Below are 14,240 nucleotides of genomic sequence, written 5' to 3'. Positions count from 1 at the left end.
CCTCTGGACACTGAAGAGGTGTTGGGGGACATGGGGGTGATGGCAAAGCTGTAATCACTATTGGACCATTTATCCCACCCCCTCCAGGACACCATGTACGCACTGTGCAGCTCCTTCAGCGGTCAGGCTGTACAACCACCCTAGTAGACCCCCCCACACATTTCACGTCTGAACATATTAAACTTTGTGCAATAGAAATACGAGTGCAATATAACCCCCTGCAATTTCATGTTTATTACCATATGTGTACATATACCTGCAATTTCGTTTTTTACTTAGTGTTATTAATAACCTTTACATACTTAGCAATTTGTTTTGGTTCTCCTCTAAGGATTTCTCTTACATTACATGTTACTTGTTAGACGCTTTCATCCAAAGCGACTTACATACTCAATACTGTGGGCAATCCCCACAGGAGCAATTTGGGGTGAAGTGTCCCAGGGACACAACGACATGCTGACTGCAGTGGGGTTTGAACCTGTGACCCCCTGATCCGAACACCAACGCACAACACGCCTCTTAGTGATGGTTATGTATTCCCAATCTCATTCTGCCCTCTGCTGTTCAATTACTATAATACAGAAACATATTGAACACTAGAAATAATAGATGACATATAGTATAAAGCAGGATGCGCAAATAAGTACAGTCGTTGAAGTGATTCAAAATCGTGGTTGTAATGTACAGTAAACACACACAGAAGCTTGTCCCGGTGGCAATTGTTTCAGTTTGTTGGGAAAATGTTTCCACAGTTTCAATTTGTGAAGAGGAAATTTAACAGGTAATAGAAACATTATCACACGAATGCTATTCCACAGTACGAGTTATCAACACTGCCAAAGTGTGTGTTAATTACATCATGAACAGCATACGTCTTACACCCAGTGGTGTGTGACGGGGGCAAGGTTAGTGTTTTATTTAACAACCTGAACATTTAGACATACGTCTAATTAAAGAAGCCTGATCATAGCGCTTCAATGGGTGTCTTTAAAAGCTCAAACATCGTCTTATCATAGCACTTACATTATTATGATACCTTTGAAGCTTTGATAAGTTTGTTATAGCCGTCATTCATCAACTCCTTCCTCAGGTCACCAATTGTGCCATAGCTTTTACATTTGAGGTCACATTTTGTGGCAAACTGGCCAATGTTTTGAGCTTGCTTTTATAAAGTCAGTGTTGTTTTGTTATAGAGCCATTGATCCTTGATTATGTATCTGTAAAGGTGATGTATCTGAGATGCATAATACAATACAAATTAGGAAGCATGGGAAAAAAAACACACGAGATCAATCATATGCTTATGGATGTATTTTAATAAAAATAATTCTGTCAAAATTAAACAGAATACAATATTTCTTTTTTAAGATGTTTCCAGTACATAGGTTTTTTTTCAAATTATCATTTTTCCTTTTTTTATATCATTTTAAAAGTCATGCTAAGTAGAGGGTAACTCATTTCACAATTGTTTTTTTTGTTTTTTTTTGTTGCTAAAACTCAAAGTCAAAATATGTAATTTAAATCTTGATAGAAGTCAATTGTGCACAGCTCGCCTGCAATGCCTAAATCCATTTCTCCGGCCTCTCCTGAAGAAGTCCATGTGGCTTCAGAGGCCTCAGGCCCGTTTCCAAAACTGTTCACATTCCTCCATTTCTTAAAAACAATCACTGATCACATCAGTGGCTATGTCTATGCAGGGATAAGAGGAAGGGTGCATGGTAACAGTGCTGAGACGCAGCCCAGGCTCAAACACAAAGGACAACTGGGAGACTTGTTCCCTACAGGTATGCAACAGAGGTTTGTCTTTCACGTGTGTGTGTGTGTGTGTGTGTGTGTGTGTGTGTGTGTGTGTGTGTGTGTGTGTGTGTGTGTGTGTGTGTGTGTGTGTGTGTGTGTGTGTGTGTGTGTGTGTGTGTGTGTGTGTGTGTGTGTGTGTGTGTGTGTGTGTGTGTGTGTGTGTGTGTGTGTGTGTGTGTGTGTGTGTGTGTGTGTGTGTGTGTGTGTGTGTGTGTGTGTGTAACATAAGTCCTTTACAGCTGTAGATATTGTGAGTACTGCATGTGAGGCTATTAGAATAGTTCCTATTATATCTGAAGGTCTTAATAAAAACCAGCTCGGAAAAAAGATAACCACATACCCTGTTGTAAACCCCACATTGCATACACACATCTCCAGTATTATATTATTCCATATTTCTCTATTCTCTTATAAATGGAAATATACACTTCAGGGTGGACCCACAAGCCATTTGGGAGGTCACAACAAAGCAGCCAAAGTGACAGTTTGCCACTAGTCAGACAAAACATTAAATAATTTCTATTTGGTAGAAAATAGTCTGATGTAAAAACAATAGAATGAAAATGTTTCAAATAAAGCTGAGGGGTGAAACAAAAGCTTTGTTATCAAAGCCCAGTTATTGGACTGGAATTAAGGTGTAGTTGAGTCAAATTTGTTTCATTGTGCAATACACAATCATCTTTTCGGATACAGAGACAGAAACTGATGATAATGATAACATTTGAAAATGAATAATATTAAACTTCAATATTGGATAAGTAAACAAGACACAGTGAAATAAACAATCTTGTGACCAAATATACAAGAGCCGATAAGCTGGGAGATCATTAAAAAGGTTTACACTTGTAATTTGGGTTACTACTTAAACAAGTTTACCTGCTTTTATTTTCACAAAAATGCTCAAAATATGTGTGTATGTATCTCTTACTGTCAGTCTGAATGTACCCGTTTTCAGCTTCCTTCTGAATTGATGCATTTAAGCGCCTTCCACTCCCGAAAAAGCCCAATCTCAGGCCCAACAGGAGCTAGCTAGCAACAGCAAATAATGTGTGTTTTTGCACATAACAGTGGTGCTCCTTTCTCAGAGAAACATTTCCAGAATCAATTAACTACTTAAGTCAGAATTAGCTGCTGTCGCTAATATTTGCTTTTATAAATAATCATACGAGGTCATTCAAAGCCCAAAAACCAGCCCAGCTAGGTAGCTTAAGTTGCCCTGTTGAAGCTCAAAAGAAAGAAAGGCAGCTGTGTTACTGTGGATTGTGTTCATAAGCAGTAACAAAGAGTTGGTTGAACCAAAAAGAGTTTCTGGCTTTGGAGTTAGCAAACAGCCACATAGTTTTACAGTAGCTAATTGGAGCTAGCTGGCTACATTTTGGAAACTTGAGGGGGACTCTTAAAAGAGGGCATTTTTTATGGAAAAGCATGAAAAACTAAATTATTTCACAATTTATTGTTTCAATTACAGTTGACTCAGTTATTTCACAATGTCTTGTATCATATAATATCAAAAACGTTTGGGCACTAAACACATTTGCTGAAAGCTGTTGTTGGGGGCTAAATCAAAAGGTTTTTTTTTTTTTTTTTTTATAACTGAACTGACTCCAAAACAGGAGGATATTGTAACAATCTGGATCTTTCTTCATCATCTTTTTATCAAGTTAATGTACTGGGAGGCACTCTTGGACACACCTTTGGGCTTCATAAATGAACTTACCGCCTGTCCAGTAATAGGCAAGACATAATCACTTTAAGTTTATGGTTGATAGAGAAATGGAGGTTTCTGTGTGAAAAAAACGATTGGTTCAACACATTAAACAACCTTTCAGAGGTTTCCACTCCATCACCCTAATTAAATAAATGAAATTACTTAATTATCCCAATTATCCCCCTAAAATGAATTTGGCAAATTATTTTTCCTCTTCGTTTTAAACTATAATTGCTACAGCACATGTACAGAACAGGTCAGGTGGAGGCCAACCAAATAAAATAGAAAGAAAATAAGAATATTGTAATGAAAATCCTTGGGGGGGGGCTTGACTTTTAGCCGTCCACACCCTGTGCTTGTTAGTCTACTTTTGAACCTGATTTTCTTTCTGCTGGCATGAAGGCGACCCTGATAATAGTGTTACATTGGATCTTGAGCAGGTGTTGTAGCTGCAGCTGATGCTGAGCTCTGCCACCTTCAACCACATCACTGATTGGTCAATGCTCTGGTCGTTACAGTAAAATTAAGGCTTCAACACCTCTAATATTCCAATGTAATCCCGTCCTTAAAATGGTCCCCCTTGATACTGGCAGTGTTCTTCTCTACAGAGGTCCTTCAATTCAGTTTTTTTACACAGGATGCAAGCCATTCTTTTTGAACCTCTGGAATAATTGAGGGGCCCACGTGTGTCTTGCATCAGTCTATTTTTTTTTTCTTTCAGCATCTCCACACAATCAAATGTGTTTTCATGCTGGCCACTGCTGGATGTAATACAAGACATAATTACTTCAAGTATTTTGGAAGGATAAAGGGTTCAGCATCTGTCTTCTGTATCAAAGATGAGGTTAATATGCCTCAGGAACTGTTGACCTACAATTATGGGGGTTACCGCAGTAACGAGATGTGTGTATTGTGGTTTGTGATATGGTGAACAACACAAAATTGAATAAAATACTGACCGTAGGAAATCAAAATCCACGCGATAAAACAGAAGAAAAATTAAAAAGGGGATTAACAATTTGTTTTGTCGAGGATGAGCACAACAATCTGACAAAAAAGAACTATAAAAATGGCTAGATAAACAGAATAATAATGAATTATCTTTAAATAGTGTCACACATTTCTTTATTTGATAATACTAAATTAAAAGGAAGCCTTCTTCTCTCCCGTTCGCCTCTCCTCTGTTGGTGCCGCTGGCTTGGTCTGATGGACAGCCAAACAAACCAATCACACGCATGCTCTCTCCTCCGTCGCCATGACAACTACCTGCAGGACATGCCTTCTCTCAGTGCTACTTAACATTAACCTGTGGAGAGACGGGCAATCATCTAAGCAGGGTAATGAATGATGTAACATGATTAAAACAGCTTGAGTTCATTTTCATGCTCAGCATAGATGTGGGGTTTTGGTATTTGTATTTCATTTTGAAGATATTGACATATGATATGACCAATGTTTAAGTTATTTAAATGTTTTCAATTCTTGCATTGACAAATGTTTCCGTAGAAAAATAATAAACGGGGACTGTTACACCCTGTACCTTCACATCATTTGAATACTTTTCCAAATGCTTCGATACAGGATGCTCAAAATGCCAAAGGTCATACAGTATGTCCCTCAGAAAATACAACACAAAAGTACGATATCTTTTAATTGGATCTTATTATCTTAATTTTGGCAACCCTTTCTATGGATCATGTTAACTTTGCACTTGCCACCTCTCTTGCAGAGATACAGGAAATGTAATCCTGGGAGTAAAAAGGTGTACCAGAGAATGGATAACAAACCATGGATTAGCTATGATGGCTATCCATTTCCAGATCCACTTCAGGGCTAACCAAGCTAGCTAACCAAGCTATCTGTTCTGTACCGGTTTACAATTTGCGAGGCAGTGTCGCTGTGATTCAGCAAATGAATTAGGATTATTAGCAAAGCCTCTTATCACCAGAATAGAATTATACTTCCACTGTATTAGTGGAAGTGTAAGTATAAACACAACATTTGTATTTAATGTTACACCATCTTAACAGTGGCATGTGGACACAGTTATTCAGTCATTTAACTTCCATAAAGCCATTGAGCTAAGGTTAGCTTAAACTATGGGCAAACACTAGCTGTTTAAATTAGCATTAGCCAGCTGACTTTCCTGTAAAAGAATAACTAGTTTGGTAAGCTGGTTAGTTTCAGGGGGTTAATCGCTCAGCAGTTAGCTACAATAGCTAATCGAGGAGCTTATTTATGAGTTTACTTTCAGTTGGACTGTTTAGTGTTTGGAACGTTTTTTTGTCAAATGTAGGTCCAACTCGAAGGTTTTAGGTTTCTTGTGCCTCTTTACAAAAAACTGGTTGTCTTGGGGATGGGGAATGCAAAGCTAGCATGACCCATCAGAAAAACTCCAACTTTGAGAAAATAAGGTATTGTGTCAGAAATATGTATTGTCTGTGGTCTTATCTCACATAAACTTGCTCACCTGGACCTGGGCTAGTGCAAAAAGTTGTCTACTCTGGCGAATGAGCAGGAGCCAGAGCGGACTCGGGCCATGAGCTGAACACACTCTGTAGCCTGGCCGAGCGCTAACATCAGTGGAGGCTGCTTAGGCAGGTTTTGGGACTCTAGAGCAGAAAAACACAGTCAGGCAGAAAAAGGTGCAGCACATAAGTCACAATAATGCATCAATTGTGTGGGCTGGGTATTAGAAACTCCATATTAAAAGGCAGAGATAATGTCAAGGGGTTGCTCTCTTTTTGCCACATGGCTATAACAATGTCACAGTGTAAGAGGCAATCCACAAGAAGAAGAATAACTTTAAAGATAACAATATAGTGATGTGAGCATCCACAAGTATGTACAATAACATTCTTTCAAGAGTGGCAACAAGCAAATGATGCATGCACCAGCTGTTTTTTCAGCACTGTCACCTTGAGAAGCTAAACATTGGTTCATGTAAGCATGTTGGTGATACTAATAGATATTTGAATGACCCTCATATACAGCTACAGTATTTACATCATAATCACAGGATGATAATAATTGATTAATGATTTAACCTCAGATGATAATAACTCATGTTTGTAACTAAATAATTCTATGAAGGCGCATTGTTGTTATTTTTGATTAATCAAGAAAGTGTTCTTCAGCAGCATCTCTCTCTCCTTGAGTTATTTTAAACTGTTTCCTTATTCTTATTAATAACGATAAGATTCAAAATCAAGTTCTTCATAAATGTTGTATCTGTAGTGTATTCAAATGGACGTTTTTAATTGTTCTCAAGTTGGTTAGTACATCTTTTAAACAATATATGTATAGTTATTGTTGTTGGTTTGGATGTCCATTTACAGTGAACAAACCCTACATTATGCATCAGTGTTGGCTTTTTACCCAGTATGGCGCTGTTGAGTGCGGAGCAGAGGGTCTCTCTCTGGGTGGGGTCTAACTGCTGGCCCACCGGGCAGCTCCAGGGGTCCGAGTACGCTAGCAGGCTGAATGCATCCTACAGACAGACATCATTATTATAATTATAATTATAAACGTTATTTATATAGCACGCAAGTTGCAGCCCAAAATGTTTTATAGATACAAAATAAAGATGGGGGAACATAAGGAAAAACTTTATAAACAAGCAAATATTTATATCACAGAACCATAAAACAATAAAACATGAACAGTGATAAAACTGAAATGGCCCCAAATTAAAAAGATAGGTCTTGGAGTTTGCTGTTCTAAGATCCAATGGGATGCTGTTCCACAGTTTGGGGCCATAAAAACAAAAAGCAGCCTCCCCAGATTTCTTGTGTAATACTTTCGGTACTTCTAAAATAAATTCATTGGAAGAAGAAGCAGCATATTTGAGCCTCTTTAAGCTCACTGTTTTGGTTTTCTAGAATCCCAAATGTGCCATCTATAATATATCTCCTGAAGTTCAACACATTCATTTGCCAGTGAGAAACCCCGATCTTGTAAATGATTGGGGGAATGCAAAAGAGGCAGCAAACAGATATCTGCTTAAATTAAAGGCAGGAATCTTGTGTCCTAAATTGTACTTCATTTCTAGATTATTAGACATAGATTTGAAATGTGGAGACGGAGCAGATGACAATGGTCCCGAGCTGGATTCAAACCCAAATCCGCTTGGGGGCCATGCCCAGTACATGCGCCGCTACCTCTACCAAGTGAGCTATATGGCGGCCCGAAATTTCAATTTTTCAAAAGGTTTAACCTGGCTTTATTTGAAGCATCGCTGCCACCCAGTGGGCGTGACAGCAGCTTATATCACTTATATCAACGGAAATGTATTCCGTTTCAATAACAAATGAGCTGTAAAGCAAATGTAATCACTAACTTATCCAAGCATGTAACATGATTACTTTCCATTACTTTAGGATTATCGATATTTTAAATATCAAGAAAAACAAAAGAAGAAAAATATCCACCAAAGAAAGTGAAAAACATTAAGCAAATTCATTCGGTGGGTGTAAGTATGGGACAACAAAACAATATGGCTCACAAAGCTGAATGAAAATCTGCAAATTTGTACAAGAAACATAACATGCTCTTTCTACATTGTATGGATTAAGAGAAGCCACAGTGATACAAATATTGTTTTTAACCCTCCTGTTGTGTTTGGGTCAAATCTGACCGATTTACTACTTTCATCAATCATAACTTTTTTGTTTTACATTCGATTGCATTAAGGCTTTATGATATCATTCACAGTAGACATTTGAACATAAAATGGCTGATCACCACTTTCATTGCGTTTTGGATGATTTAGTAAACTTTGTAACAACCATGGTGTTCCCGGTCAAAAATGACCGCCATAAAGAAAAGGAACTCGTAACCATTAATCTAATTACAAAATCCAGTTTCATGTATTTTCTTAATTCGTCACTTGGTATGAAGTCTTTCTAAATTGGGGTTCAGCAGCTGGAATTAAATCAACAGTAGCAGAAACAAGAACAGGGCCATGTTTGTTGTGATAGATTTTTTGCTATAATGCAATAACTACAACATTTCTCTATCACGTCTGTGTTTAACAAATAACTACAGACTGTCCCCTTGGCAGAACCTTTATCATTCCCCTGCAGTTTTTGTGTTTTCCAGAGGCTCTATTGTTCTCAGGGTGGCTGCTTATGAATCAGAGGACACATCCTGCAGTCCAAAGTCATCCGAGCCCTCTCCTCCACCTCCAGAGAACCGACCCACGGGATGCTACAGATGGACTCTATCTGCTTTACGACAGCACATCCTAAATCAAACATCTCTCAAATTCCTGCAGCGTGTACAGAATGCTGCACTGACGATTTTAGCTGGGGCCAACAGAGGAAATCTCTTCTGTGAAAGTGTGAGCATGTGCAGTTTGTGTGTGTGTGTGTGTGTGTGTGTGTGTGTGTGTGTGTGTGTGTGTGTGTGTGTGTGTGTGTGTGTGTGTGTACCTGTAACATCTTCTTGTGTGTGGTGTTCTTGCCATACTCGCGACACAGCTGTTCGTTGAGCGACTGTAGCTCCCGTCCAAACTGGATCATCCTCTCTGTGGCGGCCTGGTTCCCTCCACAGAGCTGTCGGCCATTACTGCAACCATCATCTGCTGGCAACAGACACACAAGTACACACAGGGTTAAATAAAAACACATCCTGATGGAAGGTGAATTTAAACATGATATGAGGTGGGGTAAACGACAAAGCACATGAAGATGATTTAAACAAGGGAAGAAAGCTGTATATGAAACACGAGGTGTGTGTGTGTGTGTGTGTGTGTGTGTGTGTGTGTGTGTGTGTGTGTGTGTGTGTGTGTGTGTGTGTGTGTGTGTGTGTGTGTGTTTTTACCTGTGACCCCATTGCCAATGCTGTTGTCGTCTGGCTGAAGGATCTCTTCGTGTTTGTATGTGCCATTCATGATCCGCGCTGAGGAGCCCTCAACAACTCCGTTGGTATAGTGCTCTGCTTCAATCTCCATCTCGCTGTCACTTCACAAACACACACACAGACACACACACAACAGGCACACAGACACACAAATACAGAGACACAAAAGATGGCACACAGAAGCGTTAAGAGGATGAAAGTTCATGAACAATAATATTTAAATGATATGTTATGCACCAAGATGCCTCATCAAAACATGTCTAAATGAAGCCCCTGTTAAGAAGTTTCAGAACTTGTACTTGTAATGTATTTCCCTATAGGGTATGCTAACAATGTATTAATCAATCACATTGCTAAAACCTGAAGAAAGGTCCCCTTTCCAACAGTAGTCCACTAAGGCAACAAATACAGAGATTTGAGACATTTTAACAATTTCATCTAAACCATTGATCAAGTCTCTAATGAACTGAGTGTGTTAATCAAAAGTCAACTAAGTGGGTAAAATGACATCAGACCTTGAAATGATGACCAGAAATACAAAAGAATGAGTGCTCAGGTCCCAGCTCACTTCTTAATGTGTGTTTGCAGCGTTTCGTTTATTCTACACTTATCATTCGCTGCGCATGTCTCGTCAAGTCTTGAAGATCATTCTTTATTTGCATGTGTATGTTTTTTGTATTTTGCGTCATTTCTTAAGGTGCAGCGTGTTTGACCTAATGGAAGAGTTTGGGCTGAGGCAGTGCGTTTGCACCTTTCGGCCGCCATACAGCTACTTCCTAATACACCGGTGGCAGTGCCTTGACAAGGCATAAACAACGTTTATTGGCTTAATGTATGATCGACTACACCAACCATGATAACGGGAACCTCACGGAAAAGGTGTCAATTAAAATAAATAAAGCCCACAAGAAGCCTTTACAATGGATCATTTCATGTATGAAATCTGGTAGACAAACTGATTGAAATACAAAATAATTGAGATTAGTATATATAATGAAACAGGGCCATCTCACAGCTGTGGCTACTTTTCCCCATCAGTTTGGAAAGCCCTGAGTGAGTGTCATAGATGGTGCCAATGTTCCTGAGTGCCAACGTTTTTATTAGCTTGCAGTGATTACATATTAATGTCTTAAGATGAGTGCGGTAATGATTTATTGATGATAAACTGTCCTGTAACCTACATCTGAATTTATTTGTAAGCATAAACTGAGTAATGATGCCATCAGTAATGCTCTAAATCAAGAGTGGGGAACCTCCGGCCCCCGGCCGTATACGGCCCGCGAGACCATTTGGTACGGCCCTCGAGGTAATTTATAAACACACGCAAAAAAGAAAAAAAATGAAGAAGCCTAGACCGCAAAATAATTAAACAAACGAGTGCCTGTTTTTCCTGGCCAACGTCAGGGTCCTTGAACACAACAAGAGCCTAACGTGTCATCACGTGGTATATGTCTCGTCTGACGAGTGTAGTTCTGACGGAGAGCACCAGAACGCGGCTCCAGCACTTCAGAAATTGCAGCACCCATAAGGAGCCGTACACATGCCGTAGTTTCTGCGTGGCTGTATCTTTATTTGAAAGCCCAGTGGTGATCTGGTCATCTGTCATACTGATCATAATAACTTTGTTGTTATTAGCATCTGGTTAGCTAGCTATGCTAACGAATATAAGAACCAGTGAGGTAAAGGCACATCTTTATAGGATCATTATAGTTATAAAAAAAATAAGAGAATAAAGTAAACAGGTATAAAATACTGTATGACAGTAAAAAAAAGTTGTTATTAATAAAGAAGCATACAATTTGAAAGGGGAGTGATTTGCAAAATATCCATAAAGAAAAAAAAATCTGCTTACAGGTCTGTTTCATATGGATGTTGAGAGATGTATCCATAGATCTCCTAATGTTGCTCTCAAAGTGCACCAGATTGATGCTTTTAACTTCAACATTTAAAAAAATATCTTCCCGGGGGAGCATACCCCCGGACCCCCATAGAGGATGTAAGGCCCCCCTCCCCCCCCACTTAAATCATGTTCACATGGATAGGAAACTAAATACATTTGCACATGTCTTGTGTCCAATATCTTTCTGTTTTGGTGGCCATGTCACAACCGTGCACGTGCATGCATGCGCGAGTCATGGTCAAATATCTGGATTAAGAGGTTGCTTTTTCTTTGCACGGCATGAAAGAAAGGCGAAATGAATGGACTGTGATTTTAGTATTTTTAAGCAGAGGTCAATAATTTGTACGGCCCTCGGAGGACGTTGAAAAAATTGAAATGGCCCTTGAGAGGAAAAAGGTTCCCCACCCCTGCTCTGAATGCTTCCTACCTGGTTTCCTGGGTGCTGTTGGCGCTGTGCGGCTGGCTCTTGGTGGAGTCGGAGGAGTTGGACTCGGAGTAGTTGACGGAGGAAGGGGAGGAGGAGGAGGAAGAGGAGTTGGAGGAGGACACGCTAGGGTATTTGACGCTGCTGTTGCCGGTGCCACTGTGGCTCTTTGACTTGTTGGGGGGGGTCACTCCGTTACTGCAGGTTGGGCTGTCTGATCCTGTGTGTTGTAGGGGACAGTCAAATGAAGACATACATCTCATTTCCTTCAGCTACTGGGATTTGGGACTGGCATTTCCATCTATCTAACACTTATGTGCAATATAATACTATTGATGATCAATAGTATTACTGGCTGCTACACTTTAGTGAAATAATACTGTGCAAGATCTCCTTTTTTATATTTAAAAAGCAACTTACTTTTATACAGTTTTACTTATCTTTTGTACCCTGCATGTGTACTTCTTCGATTGGAATTATCTTCTTAAGATATTATGTATATTATTTGTATGTATTTTATTATAATTTAATTTAAAGATGGGTTTGTTTCTACTTTCTTTACTATTTTCATTACATGCATAGACAAAAAACTGCTATTGAAATGTAAGAAATAATAAGGCATGTTTTTGTTGTTGTCAAAAAAGAAACCCGCCTTAAAGAATGAGTTTGTTTTTGTACAAAATGACATGTATGGTCAAACCTAGTCAATAAAAGCCTTTCTTATCTATTTATCTAAAAAGTTATCTACTCTTCTTATTTTGTCTTTATATCTAAACGTAAAGTTTCTATGTGTTGCTCTGAGAGGACAGCGGTTAAGAATAAAAAGTGTGTGTACCTCCTGTGTTTAGGTGTGTGTTGCTGGCTCCGTGGCGGGGGCTGAGGCTGGGGGAGCTGGGGTAACTGTCCTGGGACTTTGGGGAGCGGCTGGGCAAGCAGCGGACCTCGCCGTCTGTACCGTTCACCATCTCCACAAACTGGCGACACCTAAAAAGGAAGGTGGACCGGTGTTAATTGTATTTACTGGGAATGCTTCTTTATCAACAGCGTTTAACAGAAATATACATCCACAGCAGCATAGAGTGGTGCAGGACGGAGTCTCAAAACCTGGAAGGGAGTTAGCATTTTATCATGCAATTTCCCTTGTCTGTAAGTCAAGTTGTTCTTTAGACACTTGAAAAAGATCCATGGTTACCACTGGCTTAGAGATTTTTTTTCTATGATATAAACAAGGGCCAATAAATACCCCACTGGTGAGTGTCTTCAACTTCTATGTGTCATAAAAATAGCGGTTGCTAACAAGTGATTCATTGAGACGACTAAACGTCTCAGACTTTCGCCGCCTTTAGCTTAGAGGTGGTGATGCGCAGCCATGTGACCATGGTGTGGTTTGTTTATGGTTGTAAAAGTAAGGTTTTCTACTTTTGCATTTAAGCTTCAAAAATCATAAAAGTGGTTTTAATATGTTCCTGCTGAACAAAATATGTAAGTATGATAATTGTCCGTTTACCATAGCTCTTTTTTTGCAATATTGTGAATTCCAATGGAAAACTCCCATTTCTTTCTGTCTACTGATCACTTGCGATGCTAACTTTGCGTGTTGGCCAACAAAAATACATCATCACTGCACCACTCTATCGGTGAAGGTAGACAATCAGTGTTCACCTATACAGATTAGTCATGACGCAGCATCTTTGACCTACATTGGATGTTTATCTTTTAACAGCTCTGACTTACTTCAACATGAAGAGTAGGTTAGGGTTGTGTTCTAACAGGCCTGGATAAAGTTGCTGAGTAGCCTCTATGGCTTCGCCCACCCGTCCTGCCAGCACCAGCTTCTGTATTCCTATGAGATAAAAGAAACAGGGCTCTATTTACAGTATATTGATCAAGCAAACATTTTGAAAGAGGTCAGTGTGTCATTCATAGAGGTCATAAGTGGACAATCAATACACAGTGTCTAATTCTGGACGTTGTTTGTTTCAAAATGATGAGTGACTTAGCATTTTAGTCTACTCTTTGTAATGTTAGGTGCTGTAATAAATACTGTATGTGATCACTAGAAGTATAAAAATGTAAATATAAAATATGTGCGTATTTGGTTTGTTAACTCACTCTGCCTGTTCTTTATAGATGTCTGGTCCTCTTGTATCAGGGTCTCTGTGGCCCTGGCAAAGGCTGTTGCGGTGGCACAGTACCCATGATGCACCAGGTAACTAGACACCATACTGGAGGCAAGTCAGGGGAAAATCATTTAAAGGTTGCCTTTTTTAAAGGATAATTGAGGACACATCTCTAAGAACAGGTACAAATATGGTTTATTCATTAAAAAAAAAGCACTTATTTCCAACAGCTGGGTGCTGAAGTTTTTAACAAACCTTACTCAAACATCAGTAATGCATTTGTTGGTGCCTTTTTCATGTTTATGTTAATAAAAGGAACATTTCACCCAATAAAACCGCAATGTGATTTGATTAGTGTTTGGAAAACAATTTAGCTCTACGGCACAGAGGAATAAGATTTAAGGCTTAAGTAAAGAAAAATGTTGGAAT

At 39.2% G+C, this 14,240-nt stretch overlaps 1 protein-coding gene across 4 annotated transcripts in view; it reads right to left on the bottom strand.

Annotated features, from left to right (window-relative positions):
- Positions 1 to 1,296: 1,296 nt before the first annotated feature.
- ranbp10 (RAN binding protein 10) overlaps positions 1,297 to 14,240 on the bottom strand; it is a 45,326-nt gene continuing 32,382 nt past the window's right edge. Inside the window, exons 7-15 of one of the 4 annotated variants that reach the window (XM_079683633.1) lie at positions 13,804 to 13,916; positions 13,426 to 13,534; positions 12,527 to 12,675; positions 11,695 to 11,911; positions 9,329 to 9,468; positions 8,938 to 9,086; positions 6,884 to 6,995; positions 5,976 to 6,117; positions 1,297 to 4,811 (exon numbers count right to left, since the gene is read on the bottom strand). In XM_079683633.1, coding sequence (XP_079539759.1) covers positions 5,987 to 6,117; positions 6,884 to 6,995; positions 8,938 to 9,086; positions 9,329 to 9,468; positions 11,695 to 11,911; positions 12,527 to 12,675; positions 13,426 to 13,534; positions 13,804 to 13,916 — 1,120 coding nt within the window. In that variant the 3' untranslated portion in view covers positions 1,297 to 4,811; positions 5,976 to 5,986. Of the gene's footprint in view, positions 4,812 to 5,975; positions 6,118 to 6,883; positions 6,996 to 8,937; positions 9,090 to 9,328; positions 9,469 to 11,694; positions 11,912 to 12,526; positions 12,676 to 13,425; positions 13,535 to 13,803; positions 13,917 to 14,240 lie in introns of all 4 variants that reach the window. The other 3 variants (XM_079683634.1, XM_079683632.1, XM_079683631.1) reach the window with 3 other exon arrangements.

This window comes from Notothenia rossii, assembly GCF_949606895.1.
Source record: "Notothenia rossii genome assembly, chromosome: 5".
Taxonomy (NCBI): domain Eukaryota; kingdom Metazoa; phylum Chordata; class Actinopteri; order Perciformes; family Nototheniidae; genus Notothenia; species Notothenia rossii.
The sequence above is the reverse complement of the archived record's forward strand: the minus strand, read 5'-3'. Positions and strand labels throughout refer to the sequence as shown.